This window comes from Tachyglossus aculeatus, chromosome 7 (genome assembly GCF_015852505.1).
Source record: "Tachyglossus aculeatus isolate mTacAcu1 chromosome 7, mTacAcu1.pri, whole genome shotgun sequence".
NCBI lineage: Eukaryota > Metazoa > Chordata > Mammalia > Monotremata > Tachyglossidae > Tachyglossus > Tachyglossus aculeatus.
Genome location: NC_052072.1, coordinates 32,444,568 through 32,460,187, shown reverse-complemented (window position 1 = coordinate 32,460,187; position 15,620 = coordinate 32,444,568). Strand labels below are relative to the sequence as shown.

At 46.3% G+C, this 15,620-nt stretch overlaps 1 protein-coding gene across 1 annotated transcript in view; it reads left to right on the top strand.

The window, feature by feature from the left end:
• Positions 1-15,620, top strand: part of TSPAN2 (tetraspanin 2) — a 48,583-nt gene that overhangs the window by 20,378 nt on the left and 12,585 nt on the right. The window contains exons 2-3 of the mRNA XM_038748715.1: positions 4,111-4,213; positions 12,238-12,335. Of these exons, the coding sequence (XP_038604643.1) occupies positions 4,111-4,213; positions 12,238-12,335 (201 nt within the window). The remainder of the gene's footprint in view (positions 1-4,110; positions 4,214-12,237; positions 12,336-15,620) is intronic.

Here is a 15,620-nt window from a genome sequence, read left to right as displayed (position 1 = left end):
TGAGAGCTAGCTCTTTTTTTCCATTTGTTTATTTGTTTTTTAATGGCATTTGTTAAGCATGTACTATGTGCCGGGCACTGTTCTAAGCGCTTGGGTAGATACAAAGTAATCAGGTTGGGCGCGGACCATAGCCTTTGTAGGGTTCACAGTCGTAATCCCCATTTTACAGATGAGGTAACTGAGGCATAGAGAAGTTAAGTGACTTGCCCAAGGTCACACAGCAGACAAGTGGTGGAACTGCGATTAGAACCCAGGTCTTTCATGGGTCCCAGAGTCATGCTGTATCCACTAGGCCACGCTGTCCTACTTCTCTGCTCTTCATATGTTGTCTGTAGTAAATAAATGTTTGGAAATCATAAGAACCAGGCAAGAACGAAGTCATCAGTGGTGACTTGTTTACCAATATCATCTTCCAAGGAATTCCCTTTTGTCCTTCATGAAAGGTAAAGGCCCCGGTTCTGACTTTACCATATGTACCCTTACTCAGACCGATGAACAGTTTATGCCAGGCTCCTTGCCTTCTGAACGATGATAAAATTTGTTCCAGTCACAGTTTCCTTTACCCAGAGGGAAGTCCGTGTGGTTTAGAGGAAAGGAGCTGGTCTCTCATTGCCCGGTGGCTTTAAATTGCAACCTCTCTTCTAATTTTCCATTCTGCATCAAATGTGTTTCCACCAGTGCTGAATAAACGTGTTCCGTCTGGGTGGAATTATTCCAGACAGCTATAAATTACAGTGTGTGTGTGTGTGTGTGTTTGTGTGTGTGTGTGTGTGTGTGTGTGTGTGTGTGTGTGTAGATTCCCAAAATGTGGCCTCGTGGTGGGATCTCCCTGGGACTTGCTGTTCAGGGTCTGTAGGTTTTGGCTTCAAGCCTGTTTCAATAGCAGTTGTTCTGCTTTGTATTTGGAAACTTTGCTTTTCCCCAAAATAGCTGCAGAGGCTAAATCTGTTGGTTTTGGCTGTGAGGCTTTGTCTGGCAGGGTTGATGTGAGCAGCCTCGCACCCTTGCCCAGAGGGGCTCCCCGCCTCGGGGCACCAGTAGTCCCTTTGCTGCGGAAGTGACTGTAACAAGCAGAGCTGGTTTGGGGGACCATCTGGATTCTGATGACCTCCTTCTTCCTGGTGTGTGAAAGCGAATCATCGTTATCCTTGTCACCATTACAATCAGCATCCCACCGACATCCCTTAAAAAAAAATCCTCCATAGATCCCCAAAGGGTCTTGAGAGCAAGTCCGGTCACCTCACTTAGCTACCCCTTCCATTATCCAATTAATGTTTACCTCTTAGTATTGGAAAATGTTAGTTATTACCTACTGGAAAGTCCAACTGCTGAGCTTCTGCTTCAGACAGATTTTCTCACTTCTCCTGACAAGCCTGAGACTCTTCACTTGCAGAGGCTGTGAATTCTTCCTTCCCCACCCCACGCCCCTTCCAATCCCACATTTCTCCTCCACTGATCCCTCCTTGCAGTAGTTTGACTTTGGGGGCAGATGTGAAGCTCTTTGCCTTCAATTTTTTAGGATAGTAGAGCTTTCATATGAAGGATGGTGCAAGGAGATAATATAGTTAGAGTGTGTATTAAGGTATCACTCTGTGTTGAGCACTGGGGAAGTTACAAGATAATCAGACCGGACCCAGCCCTTGTCACAAAAGGGGTTCGCAATCTAAGAGGCAGGGACAAGAAAGGAAATGTAACTTTGGTAGTAGCAGGGCCTTGGATGGGGAGGCAGGCGATTCGGGTCTGAGCCCCAGCTCCATCCCTAGCCTACCGTGTGACCTTGGACAAGTCACTTAACTTTCTGGGTTTCAGTTCCCTCCACTGTAAAATGGGGATAAGACAGGTTGGGAAGCCCTATGTGGGGCAGGAATTGTGTTCGATCCCATTACCTGGTATCTACGGCAGGGTTTATTTTATGTTTTTTTAATGGTATTTGTTAAGTCCTTACTATGTGCCAGGCACTGTTCTGAGCACTGGGGTAGGTTCAAGGTAATCAGCTTGGAACCAGTCCTTACAGCCTTATTCCCTATTTTACAGATGTGGTAACAGGCACAGAGAAATGAAGTGACTTTCCCAAGGCCACACAACAGACAGGTGGTGGCCCCGGGACTAGGAGACCTTCTGATTTCCAGGCTCGTGCTTTAACCCCGAGGCCACGCTCCTTCCCTGTATGTTTAGCACAAAGTAGTGCTTAATAAATGCCGCATTTGTTGTCCACTATCACGCAGCAGGCCCATAGCAGAGCTATAGCTAGGGTCTCCTGCCTAGTAGACTGGCACTTTCTGTTAGGCCACCGCTGCGTCCCAAGAGATGACATCTTGTGTTTGCTTTTTCTGCCAAACTACAGAGGGCATTTGCAGAGCGGAGGTTGTAGGCTTGGAACAGTCTTGGCTGGCCTAGCCGGCCACTCTGACCAGCCTGGAGAGGCTAGTTGTATGTTGGCAGGGATGTTTTCCAGCTTTAGTTTCTAAAATTCAGCCACCCCAAAACCCTCAGAATTTGGTGGAGGAAAGGAAGTGATTGCTATACCATCCTGCTGACTCTGCCCCAGCTGCCCCTCAGCTAAGACTGTGCTTTGGGTCACTCGGCAGGCAGACTGAAAACGCCTCTCATCGAAGTTAGTCAATCAATCAATCGTATTTATTGAGTGCTTACTATGTGCAGAGTACTGTCCTAAGTGCTTGGGAAAGTACAGTGTAGCAGAGTCAGTAGACACGTTCTCAAGTCACTTTGTGACTTTCATCGGGAGCATAGGCCTGCAACGGTAATCTGACTGGACTCTCTCTGCATATAAAATCAGGACTGGCCAATGCCTGGACATGGAAACTATAGATAGAGTGGGTGTTGAGGACTAAAGAGTTAATAAAACCGGCTTTGGAGGAAACTTTCTAAGCAGAGAGTGCAAATCCCTAAAATAAACTACTTTTAGTGGGTGGGATCATCATCACCATCAATCGTATTTATTGAGCGCTTACTATGTGCAGAGCACTGTACTAAGCGCTTGGGAAGTACAAATTGGCAACATATAGAGACAGTCCCTACCCAACAGTGGGCTCACAGTCTAAAAGGGGGAGACAGAGAGCAAAACCAAACATACTAACAAAATAAAATAAATAGAATAGATATGTACAAGTAAGATAAATAAATAAATAGAGTAATAAATATGTACAAACATATATACATATACGCAGGTGCTGTGGGGAAGGGAAGGAGGTAAGATGGGGGGGATGGAGAGGGGGACGAGGGGGAGAGGAAGGAAGGGGCTCAGTCTGGGAAGGCCTCCTGGAGGAGGTGAGCTCTCAGTAGGGCCTTGAAGGGAGGAAGAGAGCTAGCTTGGCAGATGGGCAGAGGGAGGGCATTCCAGGGCAGAGGGAGGGCATTCCAGGCCCGGGGGATGACGTGGGCCGGGGGTCGATGGCGGGACAGGCGAGAACGAGGTACGGTGAGGAGATTAGCGGCGGAGGAGCGGAGGATGCGGGGTGGGCTGGAGAAGGAGAGAAGGGAGGTGAGGTAGGAGGGGGCGAGGTGATGGACAGCCTTGAAGCCCAGGGTGAGGAGTTTCTGCCTGATGTGCAGATTGATTGGTAGCCACTGGAGATTTTTGAGGAGGGGAGTAATATGCCCAGAGCGTTTCTGGACAAAGATAATCCGGGCAGCAGCATGAAGGATGGATTGAAGTGGAGAGAGACACGAGGATGGGAGATCAGAGAGAAGGCTGATGGGTTAGTTTTCTTCCGATACAGAAATGTCTAAATTGATATATAATGGTAGGAAACAGGGTTTTCTGTCAGCACCGTGGGTTTTGCCTCTCTCATTGGGACCCTGCAGATCTGAAACCCCATCCAGGAATAGTTCTCATTCTGTGATGAGCCTGTATGACTGCTGCCGAAGCTACTATAGCTGAGTTAAGAACTTTTGCAGGTTGAGAAGCCTAGGAATGTTGAATGAGAAAGTAAACAGGCAACTCTAACCTAGAAAGATGCTTTAACCTTCCAAGCTGCGTCTTGAATTCTCCACAAAATGTGAGCTGACCTTACATGCACTCTCCAAGTTTTCAAATACTTTCCAAACCTTTACAAAGTAAATACGAAAATGTCATTGTTTGTCTTTCAGTTGGCAGGATCTGCTGTTATTGCCTTCGGCCTGTGGCTTCGGTTTGGTGGTGTGGTAAAGGACTTATCTTCAGGAGACAAATCCCCAGAATATTTCTATATGGGTAAGTGAACTCAAGCTTTCTGCACTCAGCCCAGCTGATTTTTGATCCACCCTGTGGCGGGATTGGCAGGAAGAAATGACGTCACCCTCTTTGAGCAAAGGAAGTCAAAGAAAATGCTTAAAGTGAAATTGCTCAAATCCCTTTTGCTTCAAGGGATGAGAAGTGATGTCCTGTTGTTTGTTACATATAACCCATCCTGAGTAATGCATAGTTCTTCTGAAGTCAGAATGCTGTGTTTGTTTTTTGCCTTTTTTAATGGTATTTGTTAAATTTGTACTCTGTGCCAGGCAGTGGACTAAAGCACTGGGGTAGATACAAAGTAATCAGGTTGGACACAGTCCCTGCCCCACGAGGGGCTCACTGACTTAATCTCCATTTGGCAGATGAGGGAACTGAGGCACAGAGAAGTTAAGTGACTTGCTCAAGGTTGCGCAGCAGACATGTGGCAGAGCTGGGATTAGAACCCAGGTCCTTTGATTCCCAAGCCCTTGCTTGCTCTTTCCACTAGACAACGCTGCTTCTCAGATGGGAGTCATGTGTTCACTTACTAAATACTTGAAAGGAAATGTCTAGGACACACCAGGGGCACAGTGACTAAACAACAGGATGCAAACCTGGCAGCCAGTGCTTCTACTCCTGCTCTCATTCGGTCTTACTGGGTGACCCTGAATAATCCTGCCTCTTGATTGCCTTTCTGTCAACAGCAACACCAAACTCACTTTCAAGCCTGTGTAAAGAGTGGCCAAGAAGAGATTGCAAAGCATTGAATAACGTTTTAAAAAAATGCTTTTTGGCAGGTTGAAACTAAAGCTCTGAGACTGTTAGAGCTAGTAAAAGCTTTTGAGTATTAATTAGCTGTTAAATCTCTTCTGAACAGTGCTCTATATAGCCTGTATATGGACTTTGCTCATTCTGTTCCATTTCATGAGCAGCATTTCCAAAATGTATGTGTGTTCAGGTTGGTAGGTCCATAGCGATTGTCAGTCCTAGGTGATTTTTTATTAAAAAAAATAAAAGAATACCATCAATACCCTTTGTGTTATTTTTCTTTTTGTTGTTGATCTCACTCTATTTTGGCCTGTCCTTTTTCCCTCTCACTTTTTTTTAAAGTATTTGTGATCATGGTATCACTTGTTTTTTTCGTTTTCTCTCTCCTTCCCCATCTTTATGTATCTTCACATTTCTCCTTTTCCATCCTCCACAAAGCAGAGGGCAGGGTAGTTAGCTCAAGATGAGTGTTTCCTTGGGTGTAGGCAATTCAGAGTGTGCTCATTCCAATCCCTCAACACAGCATGCCTTCTCCTTAGCTGTAGGGCTGAAGGAGCCACAATCCCCTCACCCCTCTCCTCCTCCTCCCAGGCATGGCATTGCTGGGAAGAAAGGATTGGGAAAAAACAGGGCAGCATAATTTGTCCCACAGATCCGTTCCCTAAGAAGGGGAGTGGTTGTTTCCTGGTGAATATGTACTAAGCTGATTTCTAGACTCCCAGCAAGCCTGGCCAAGGCCCAGGTTCCTGAGAAGACCCAAGCATTCCTGATCCTCTGAGCAAGGGGATTTGATCTGTCCATCAGAGATCACTTTTAACTGCAAAAGCAAATGGGGCTTTTTGTCTCTGCCAAACCAAGCTACAGTGCATAGACAAGGTTGATTTGCTATTGTAACTTTACGGGGCATTCTGTAGCTAACGTGTTGTTCATCTGGCCTTTACTGGAAGTTGGTAGGGATAAACACTGGGACTGCCCAAGTGGTCATATTTATGTCATTTTTTGTTCCTGGCCATGGCCGCCAGGAATTCCCAGCGTTCAGTTCTGCTATAAACTGTCCTTAAGTGCCAAAGCATGTCTGTCTCTCTCTTCCTCTCTTCCCACCCCTTCCCCCAACCCCTCTTAGTGGCAAGCCCCTAAACAAGGAAAGCAGATTCCTCATTGTAGCAGAAAAGTTTTGGCTCAGAGGAACTCGGAAACCTTTCCGTAAGTTGCTTTATGAGAGACACTTAAAAACATTTTTTTTTCCATGTGGAGGAGGAAAGAATGCCAAATGATAAACAGACTTGCTAAGAAACGGGCCTAGAACTGATCAAGAGAATGATCAGAGAAACTAATTGGTAAGAATCCCGCAGCGCACAGGGGCCGATACATTTCACATAAAAGCTCCGGTCATCGTGCCCAGGCTGTGACTCATCCATATTTGTTTTTATAAATAATAAAAAATGACTTTTCTTAGCAGTTAACGATTCTAAGTTTATAGTTGGGAAACTGAGACCCAGAGTTACTGCAATCTAGAACTCACCCAGTGGGTCAGGAATGAGCCACGGTCAGAAGCCAGGTCTAATGGCGTGGCTCAGTGGAAAGAGCCCGGGCTTTGGAGTCAGAGAGTCATGGGTTCGAATCCCGGCTCTGCCACTTGTCAGCTGTGTGACTTTGGACAAGTCACTTAACTTCTCTGTGCCTCAGTTACCTCATCTGGAAAATGGGGATGAAGACTGTGAGCCCCCCGTGGGACAACCTGATCACCTTGTAACCTCCCCAGTGCTTAGAACAGTGCTTTGCACATAGTAAGTGCTTAATAAATGACATTATTATTATTATTATTATCATTAATGGGTAAAAGCCAACAACATCCACTGAAAGGAAAAAGTCATTGAAAGCATGCTTCCTTCTATTTTGAAAAATAAGTTTGCAAGACAGGAGATGTATTTTTTGTAGCAATGAAGAGAGTTAGTCAAAAAACAAGATACAATTTACAGTATTAAAGGAAGTATGAGTTGGAAAACAGGACTGTATTGGAAAATCCAGAAATCAGTAAGAGTTCTCACTGAGTACAGCAGGGCTCCCATTACTAATCAGTGGGATGAATATTCTAGGCAAAAATCCCATCCCAAAGCAGTACAGTCCTGCCCATTAAGAACTCATTGCCACTCAAAGTGTGTTTATATGAGTTGATCTTTAAAATGGCCCTTTGAGGAAATTCTACATGGCTATGGGCTTCCCATCTGTGTGCTGAAGAACTGGTTGTGATCCCTTCAGTCCTTGAGAAGCTATAAAGGCAGCACATGCTTTAGTATATGAAGTCATGTCTGCAGCAGAGGATATTAGCAGAATTTCTGCATGAGGAGGGTGCCCGGGACTGGCACAGCTAGGTCACATGTGTAGCAGCTGTCTCTTTCAGTCATGTATCCCAAAACCAAGCTGGGTTTTGACTGGGCCTAGGCATCATGGCTTAGTGGAAAGAGCCCCGGTTTGGAAGTCAGAAGAAGCACGTTCTAATCCAGGTTCTGCCCTGTGTCTGCTGTGTGACCTTGGGCAAGGCAGTTAACTGCTCTGTGCCTCAATTACCTCCTCTGTAAAATGGGGATTAAGATTGTGAGCCCCACTTGGGACAGCCTGATTACCTTGTATCTACCCCAGTGCTTAGAACAGTACTTGGCACAGGCTAAGCACTTAATAAATACCATCATTATCATTATGTGATCTGTTTCTGAATCATTTTGGGGAGTGTGATCCCACCTTTTTAAGACTCTAATGCAATCCTAAAACCCAAAATTTCACTCCTTTTAAGACCAAAAGAAGGTAAGGAATGTGAACAGACATAGTACATGTAAAGGAGCACATAGAAAGAGATGGGACACAAGTAGCATGGATGCCATGGGATGGAGAGGTGCTTTGGTCCTCTCTTTTCAAAAGAGACAAAATAATTTCTTGATTTTTTTATCCCCTAACTTGATCCCAGACTTTAGACCTATTAAACTTCTGATTCCCAAGGAACCTTTCTAAATAATGAGAAGCAACGTGGTCTAGTGGAAAGAGTTCAGCCCTAGGAGTCAGAGGACCTGGGTTCTAATCCCAGCTCTATCACTCTTCTGCTGTATGACCTTAGGCAAGTCACTTCACTTCTCTGTGCCTCGGTTATCTCATCTATCAGTCAGTCAGTGGTATTTATTGAGTGCTTACTGTGTACAGTGCACTGTACTAGGCACTTGGGAGAGTACAGTACAACAAAGTTGGTAAGCACATTCCCTGCCCATAATAAGCTAACAGTCTAGAAGAAACAAAATGACAGAGAACCAGTGTGGCTTAGTGGTTAGATTCTGGGCCTGGGAATCAGAAGGACCTGAGTTTTAATCCCGGCTCTGCCACACTTGCTGTGTGACCTTGAGCAAGTCACTTAATTTCTCTGTGCCTCAGTTGCCCCACCTGCAAAATGAGGATTAAGACTGTGAGCCACACGTGGGACATGAACTCTGTCCAACCTGATTATCTTGTATCTACCCCAGCACTTAGTTCAGCCACTGGCACATAGTAAACACTTAAGAAATACCATAACAAATAAATAAAATTATGAAGAAATGTTTTTTTTAGCTTGGGCATGTCTAAGAAGTAGAGATTAAAAGCGACCATATTTGGGGAAGGTGGGGACAGATAAGGTGTGTAGGGGTGGGGCCTCTAAGGTAAGTGGCCAAAAAGGCAAGAGAGAAAAAGAGGGGTGGAAACGGGGGCACGGGTTGGGGGAGAGAAGAAGGAGAGAGGGAGAGAGAGAGAAAAAAAAAATCATGGTATTTGTTAAGCGCTCACTGTGTGCCAAGCACTGTTCTAAGCACTGGGGTAGATATAAGGTAATCAGGTTGCCCCTCGTGGGGCTTACAGTCTTAATCCCCATTTTACAGATGAGGGAACTGAGGCACAGAGAAGTTAAGTGGCTTGCCCAAGGTCACACAGCAGAGGTGGGACTTGAACCCACGTTCTCTGACTCCCAAGCCCATGCTCTTGCCAGTAAACCACGCCGCATCTCTTAAGAAAGAAAGAAAAAGACAGACGAGGGGAACACAGTGAAGGTATAGAGGAGGGGTCATAGAAAGAGAGGAAGATAAAGCAGAGGAACGAACACACACACACACCACCGCCACCACCACCATCCCCCTCTCACCAAGCCTGCTTCTGTTTCCTCTGCTGAGTTCCATTACAACCCACTTCTGATCACTACTGCGGCTGCTAAGGAGGAAGGTTGGGCATCCCGACTTCTACTCCTCCATCTCCCTGGTAATGCCCTCACCCCCATGAAGTCAGATCTCATCTTGCCACTCCAACCAAAAATGGGGTCCTGCTTGCGGCTTTTCAGGTAGCAAACGAAACCCTCCCAAAATTGTGATTGTCCTACATAGTGAAAGATGTCTAGTCACTTTATGAGAGCTACTGAAATGGATGAGGAGGGAGAAGAAAAACAGGGGAGCTGTTTTAAAATGAAATTTTTATGTAAACAAAGCTTTTAGGTGCTCTTTGAAGTAAACTAACAAGCCCTACTTTCTGAAGAACAAAATTATTTTGATGCAATACTGAAGATGGTCCTTAAAGAAAGAGATCTGAAGCAGAAAGGAAATTGATGCCATGGTTACAGGCGGGAATGGATTAGGAAGAATTCAGTCAATAGTTTTTGCTAGAGAATTGTATTAAAAATTGCTAGCATTGCTGCTTCTGGGAGCTACTTAAATTTGCATTTATACAATAAACGCGCTTTATAATAACAATGAAATTTTAAGCTTTTCCACTGTCAAAATTAAAGTTGGATTTAGGGAAAATGAGCCTCAGACAGAGCAAGTGACAGGGGCTAAGGTAACAAACGTATCAAATTCATCAAGCATGTTGTTAGAGAATAAGATTGCATAAAAAAGTTAATCTCACTGGGGAATCACCTTAAATGGACTTGTGTACATCTTAACCAAAATGTACCTGTAACTGAAAAACAGAAAAGGGAGAACGGTAGTTGAAACAAGTCGATGTTACAGTGAAAAGGAGTAGAGGCTTTAACTGAATTAACTAGATAATTATTTACAAATCGTACAGATTATTTTTCTCCAAAAAGAGTTTAATTTAAATTATCCCGATTCTTAGGGCCTGAAATATCTGGAGAATGCAGACCAAAACCTTGGGTTTAGCCGGGTTTAGAACCCAGGGTCTTCTGACTCCCAGACATTTGCTCTTTCCACTAAGCAACACTGCTTCATGGGACATCAGGATCATTTTTGCGGTTTTGTGATCTGGAGCATTTGCGTATGCAGTCTCGTACTGTGTCCTTTGACACTCTTTACTGAGCCCAGCGTATTGTGGGAGCTCTGAGAATAGCTGGTGATAATCTTTCCCAGCCCTGAACTCTTAAAAAGGCTATGGGTAGCTGCAGTCTGGGTGTACTTTGCCTCTGTGGGAGATAGCCCTCTCCTCCTGGAACATCTCAGGGTGCTGAAAATCCTCAGTGCAGGATGAGGGGATTGTAATTTAAACCATGCGCCCACACCCCCTTCCCTTCAGGCCTAGCCTCTCTCCACAGGAACCTTGTCTTTCCTAAAAAAGGAAGAGGGAAGAATGTCAAAGCATGAGCTGAAGGCAATGAGGAGATTATTCTGGCAATAGGGGAGAGGCACATGCCCATTCTCTAGAGTGGATGGTGTTAATAACATTTGTGTTTCTATGACACCTTTCTCTTCAAAGCCAGAAGTGCTGATAAGTAAAGTTTCACAGCTCAGCACAATAGCGCCTTTTGTCCTTTTATCCTGAGGTTTCCTGGCCTTCATTAGTATCAACAGTATAGCCCTACCCTAACCTTCATTCCACATTTTTTGGGTATCTGGAAAGGTACCAGATGGTTTAGCATTCCAGACGCCAACCAGAGTTCTGCAAACATAGGTGGCCTAGGTCAGGGCAGTGCTTTCAGATGTGACTCATACAAATCATTCATTCATTCATTCAATCGTATTTATTGAGCCCTTACTGTGTGCAGAGCACTGTACTAAGCGCTTGGGAAGTACAAATTGGCAACATATAGAGACGGTCCCTACCCAACAGCGGGCTCACAGTCTAGAAGGGGGAGACAGACAAGGTTCAGCCACCGAATCGGGTAGGAATCTAAATGTAATTAAAATTCTTCAGAATGCTCCAGTCACCCCAAATCTAGAAGTCAGCAAGAGAAGGAAGATGATAGCTTGATTTTGTCGCCAGCTTTGATTTCTGTACTTCCCCAAATGTATTTTTCATTTGGGCATTTTGATCTTTCTTTGACTGTACTTTTTTCACCTCTTTAGGGTTAACCCTAGAGTGGTCGTTCACCCTGTTTTATGTCAGAATGGGTTTCTGTACTGTTCTGCCCAGTATAGGCTCAACAGCAGATGCTTTTATGCCCGGTATTTTTAAGTGCATGGCCTTCCTCTGTCTAGGCTCCTGCCATTGAGTTCCATGGTTTGGAGGTGGTGCCCAGGGTCTGAGGAACCTAGGAAGAGATTGCAATGGCTCTGGAGAAGCGGCGTTTGGAAGGGACAAGTCTAGTGTCATATGGACCGGGCCAGCTTCCGCAAAAGGGTGCCTATACCTCCATCTTGTTACACTGTTGGACTGCATACCTGGCACAATTTATGTAACATTGGGTATGCTTATGTGTCCAGGATTCTCTAGGGCTATGGTAGCCACTGCACCTAAACCACACTCTATGCCATTCAGCCTTTACTTCTCTCTCACTTCCACCTTGTAAACTGGCAATTTTTCCAGCCTCTCCTGGCCTAGACTTCAAATCATTACAATGATCCCAATGTCCCATGAAGCAGCGTGGCTTAGTGGATAGAGCACAGGCCATGGAGTCAGAAGACCCTGGGTTCTATTCTCGGCTCCTCCACATATCTGCTGTGAGACCTTGGACAGTCACTTAACTTCTCTGGGCCTCAGTTACCTCATATTTAAATGGGGATTAAGAGTGTGAGCACCATGTGGGACAGGAACTGTGTCCAACTTGATTAACTTGTATCTACCCCAGCGCTTAGAACCGTGCTTGGCACACACTAAGCACTTAAGTACCATTATTATTATTATTATTATTATTATTATTATTATTATTATTATTATGATATGGTTCAGAAAAACAGCAAGTTCCAAGGATGCCTCTGGCTGGGAAAGCTTCAGAGAATTCTCATTTACTTTCCTCTTGGTACTTGTGTTGGCATGAAGGTTTTCCTTCCCTGCTCTCTGAGTTTGCCTTTTGCCTGTAGGACTGTACGTGCTGGTTGGAGCCGGGACCCTGATGATGACGGTGGGACTCTTCGGCTGCTGTGGAGCTGTCCGGGAATCCCAGTGCCTGCTCGGATCGGTAAGCCAAGGGCACAGGAATTGGGGGAGAGGGGAAAGGAGAAGATTGTCCTTTGGAACTCAGTGGCCGGATCTGCATAGCGTAGGGGAGTTTTTTGAGCAGATCTTTATCTCACACCAGCCCCCAGGCAGAACGAGGACCTCCAGCTAGCCTGCCTGGGGGACAGACTCTTCCCTCCTGAGCCCAGCCTCTTGCTTTGCCATTCTCTTGCCTGTCTTGGTAAATGGGGGGTTTCTCTTCCAGAATCTCATTCTTTCCCCCTCAGCTCTTCCGTTGCTGCTCAAGCAAGAGAACCCTGACCCTCCCAAAACCCCTTGCTGCAGAGCCATCTCACTCCCTTCTCAGATCCCTCAGACCCTGGGTGCCACCTCCCACTATCTCTCCCACCCTCTTTCCATGCTCCCCGAGGGAGGGAAGGAGAAAGGAGAGGTACTGTAAAGAGAGAGTGTAACCTCTAGAAGGGTTGGTGCTCTTCCAAGTGCTTAGTGGAAGACACTGCACACAGTAGGCACTCAGTGACCTGGAGGTTGGGGTCCCTGCCACTGCAGACCGAAGTCTGTTGCCATTCCCTCTGACTGCTGCCCCACTGTCCCTGAGACCCCCTCAGCCCTCTTCCTTCCCAGAAGGCCGGAGGGAGCTTGAAGATCATGTTTGCTGGGTCCTGTCACTACAGCATGGGCTTGGAGAGACATGTTAACTCTCTGAAATAATTCTAATACTCATTATGGTATTTGCTAAGTGCTTACCATGCATCAATCACCGAACTAAGTGCTGGGGAAGATAAAAGATAATCCAGTCCAGTTGGACACAAGCCCTGCCCCATGCAGGCTCACAGTCCAAGGGAGAGAGAGAGCAGGTATTTAATCCCCATTTTACAGATGAGAAAACTGAGGCACAGGGAAGTAACTTGCCCAAGATCATACAGCAGGCAAGTGGCAGAGCCAAGATTAGAACCCAGGGTGCCTGACTCCCAGACTAATGCTTTTTTCCACTAGGCCATGCTACTTTCCTGGAACATTCGAGAGTCAAGCCTGAGGATGCATACATTTACCTAACAGTTTTCTGATGTATAAGCTGCAGCAGTATCTGCCATAGATCATCCTGACTCCACTGTGTTGAGAACAAAGCTGTGGAATCTTAGGGTTATGGAATTTTTCTTCAAATGGTTACATTCAGTTCTCCCTTAATGCAGGGACTGTTTGACTGCAAGGCCCGGCATTAAGGAAAAGCCACACTGTCAAAATCACCCTAGGTTCTAGTGTGCTGTAGCTCTTGGTTCCTGAGGTTCTAGGTTCCTGAGGTTCCCACCTCCGGAATTTCTGGCCTATTGGGGTTCTGAGGTTCTTGGTCCCTGAGGTTCTAGACTCCTGGGTTTGTAAGTCCCCTGAGGTTCAAGGTTTGTTCCAGCTTCCTGAGGTTCTGGGTCTCTGAGGTTCTAGGTTCGTTCCAGCCTCCTGAGGTTCGGGTCAGTGAGGTTCTAGACTCCTGGGGTTCTAGACTCCTGCCCTAGTTTACAGACTCCTGAGTTTCTGGGCTCTTGGGACCCCGAGGTTCTAGACTCCTGAGGTTCTAGGTCCCCGAGGTTCTAGGTTTGTTCTAGGTCGATGAGTTTCTAGATCACTGATGTTCTAAGTTCATTCCATCCATTCTAAGCTCCTGAGGCCCTAGGTTCTTGGCTCCTGTGTTTCTGGCCTCTTGGAGTTCCAACATCCTGAGGTTCTAGACTCCTGAGGTTCTAGGTCCAGGCTCCTGAGTTTCTGGCCTCTTTAGGTTCCAGCCTCCTGAGCTTCTGGGCTCTTGGAGCTCTGAGGTTCTAGATCCCCCCACAAAGTTCTAGACTTCTGAGGTTCTGGACCTCTGAGGTTCTAGACTCCTGGGGTTCAAGGTTTGTTTTAGGTTGATGAGGTTCTAGATCGTTGAGGTTCTGGGTTTGTTCCACCCTCCCACGGTTCAGGTCACAGGTTCTGAACTACTGATGTTCTAGACTCCTGAGGCCCTAGTTTCTGGGCTCCTACATTTCTGGTCTCTTGGGGTTCCAGCATCCAAGTTCTAGACTCCTGAGGTTCTGGGTCCAGGCTCCTGAGTTTCTGTCTTCTTGTGGTTCCAGCCTCCTGAGGGTTCAGCTCCTGAGGTTCCAGGCCCCTGAGTTTCTGGCCTCTTAGTGTTCCAGCATCCTGAGGCTCTAGCTCCTGAGGTTCCAGGCTCTTGAGGACTTGAGGTTCTAGGTTCCTGAGGTTCTGGACTCCTGTGGTTCTAGGTTCCTTAGGTCCTGGGCTCATGAGGTTCTGGACTCCTGAGGTTCCTGCTTCCTGAGGTCCCAGGCTCCTAAAGCTTTGGGCTCCTGAGGTCCCAGGTTCCCAAGGTTCTGGGCTCCTGAGGTTCCAGGTTCTGGGCTCCTGAGGTTCCAGTTTCTGCACTCCTGAGATTCTGGTCTCCCGAAGTTCCAGGTTCCTGAGGTTCCAGGCTCCTGAGGTTCCTAGCTCCTGAGTTTCCGACGGTCCCTGTCCCACATGGGACTCACAGTCTTCATCCTCATTTAATAGATGAGATAACTGAAGCGCACAGAAGTGAAGTGACTTGCCCAGGTCACACAGCAGACAAGTGGCAGAGCTGGGATTAGATTAGAACCCAGGTCCTTCTGACTCCCAGCTCTTGCTCCACCCATTAGACCATGCTACCGACTCTGTTATAGTGTACTTTCCCAAGTGCTTAGTACAGTGCTCTGCACACAGTAAACACTCCATAAATACCATTGATTGATTGATTGAGAATCTATGCAGTGGAATTGATTATAGTGATAGAGGCTTGTGCAGTGCCGCACACACGTGCTCCTGCTGGAACATGGAGTAGGTGGGCAGAAGGGCCTGTGATCTTTGCTCACGTTAACCAGCTTCAGGTAGATCAGGGACTAGAACCCAGATCTCCTGAGTTCCAGATCAGTGCCCTTCCCACTGGACCGATAGCAGGGCTGCATCATGAAAACACACAATACGGTAGAACTCGGGGTGAATACCAAGTGCCCAGAGAATACAGATCCAAATTCTTCTCCTTCGTTATCATCATCGGCTAGGTTAAATTGTGCTAGGACTTGGCAGCTAACACTGACACCTAAGGGAAGCAACATGATGTAGTGTATCCAGCATTCATTCATTCAATCGTATTTATTGAGCACTTACTGTGTGCAGAGCACTGTACTAAGCACTTGGGAAGTACAAGTTGGCAACATCTAGAGATGGTCCCTAGCCAACAACGGGCTCACAGTCTAGAAAGGGGAAACAGACAACA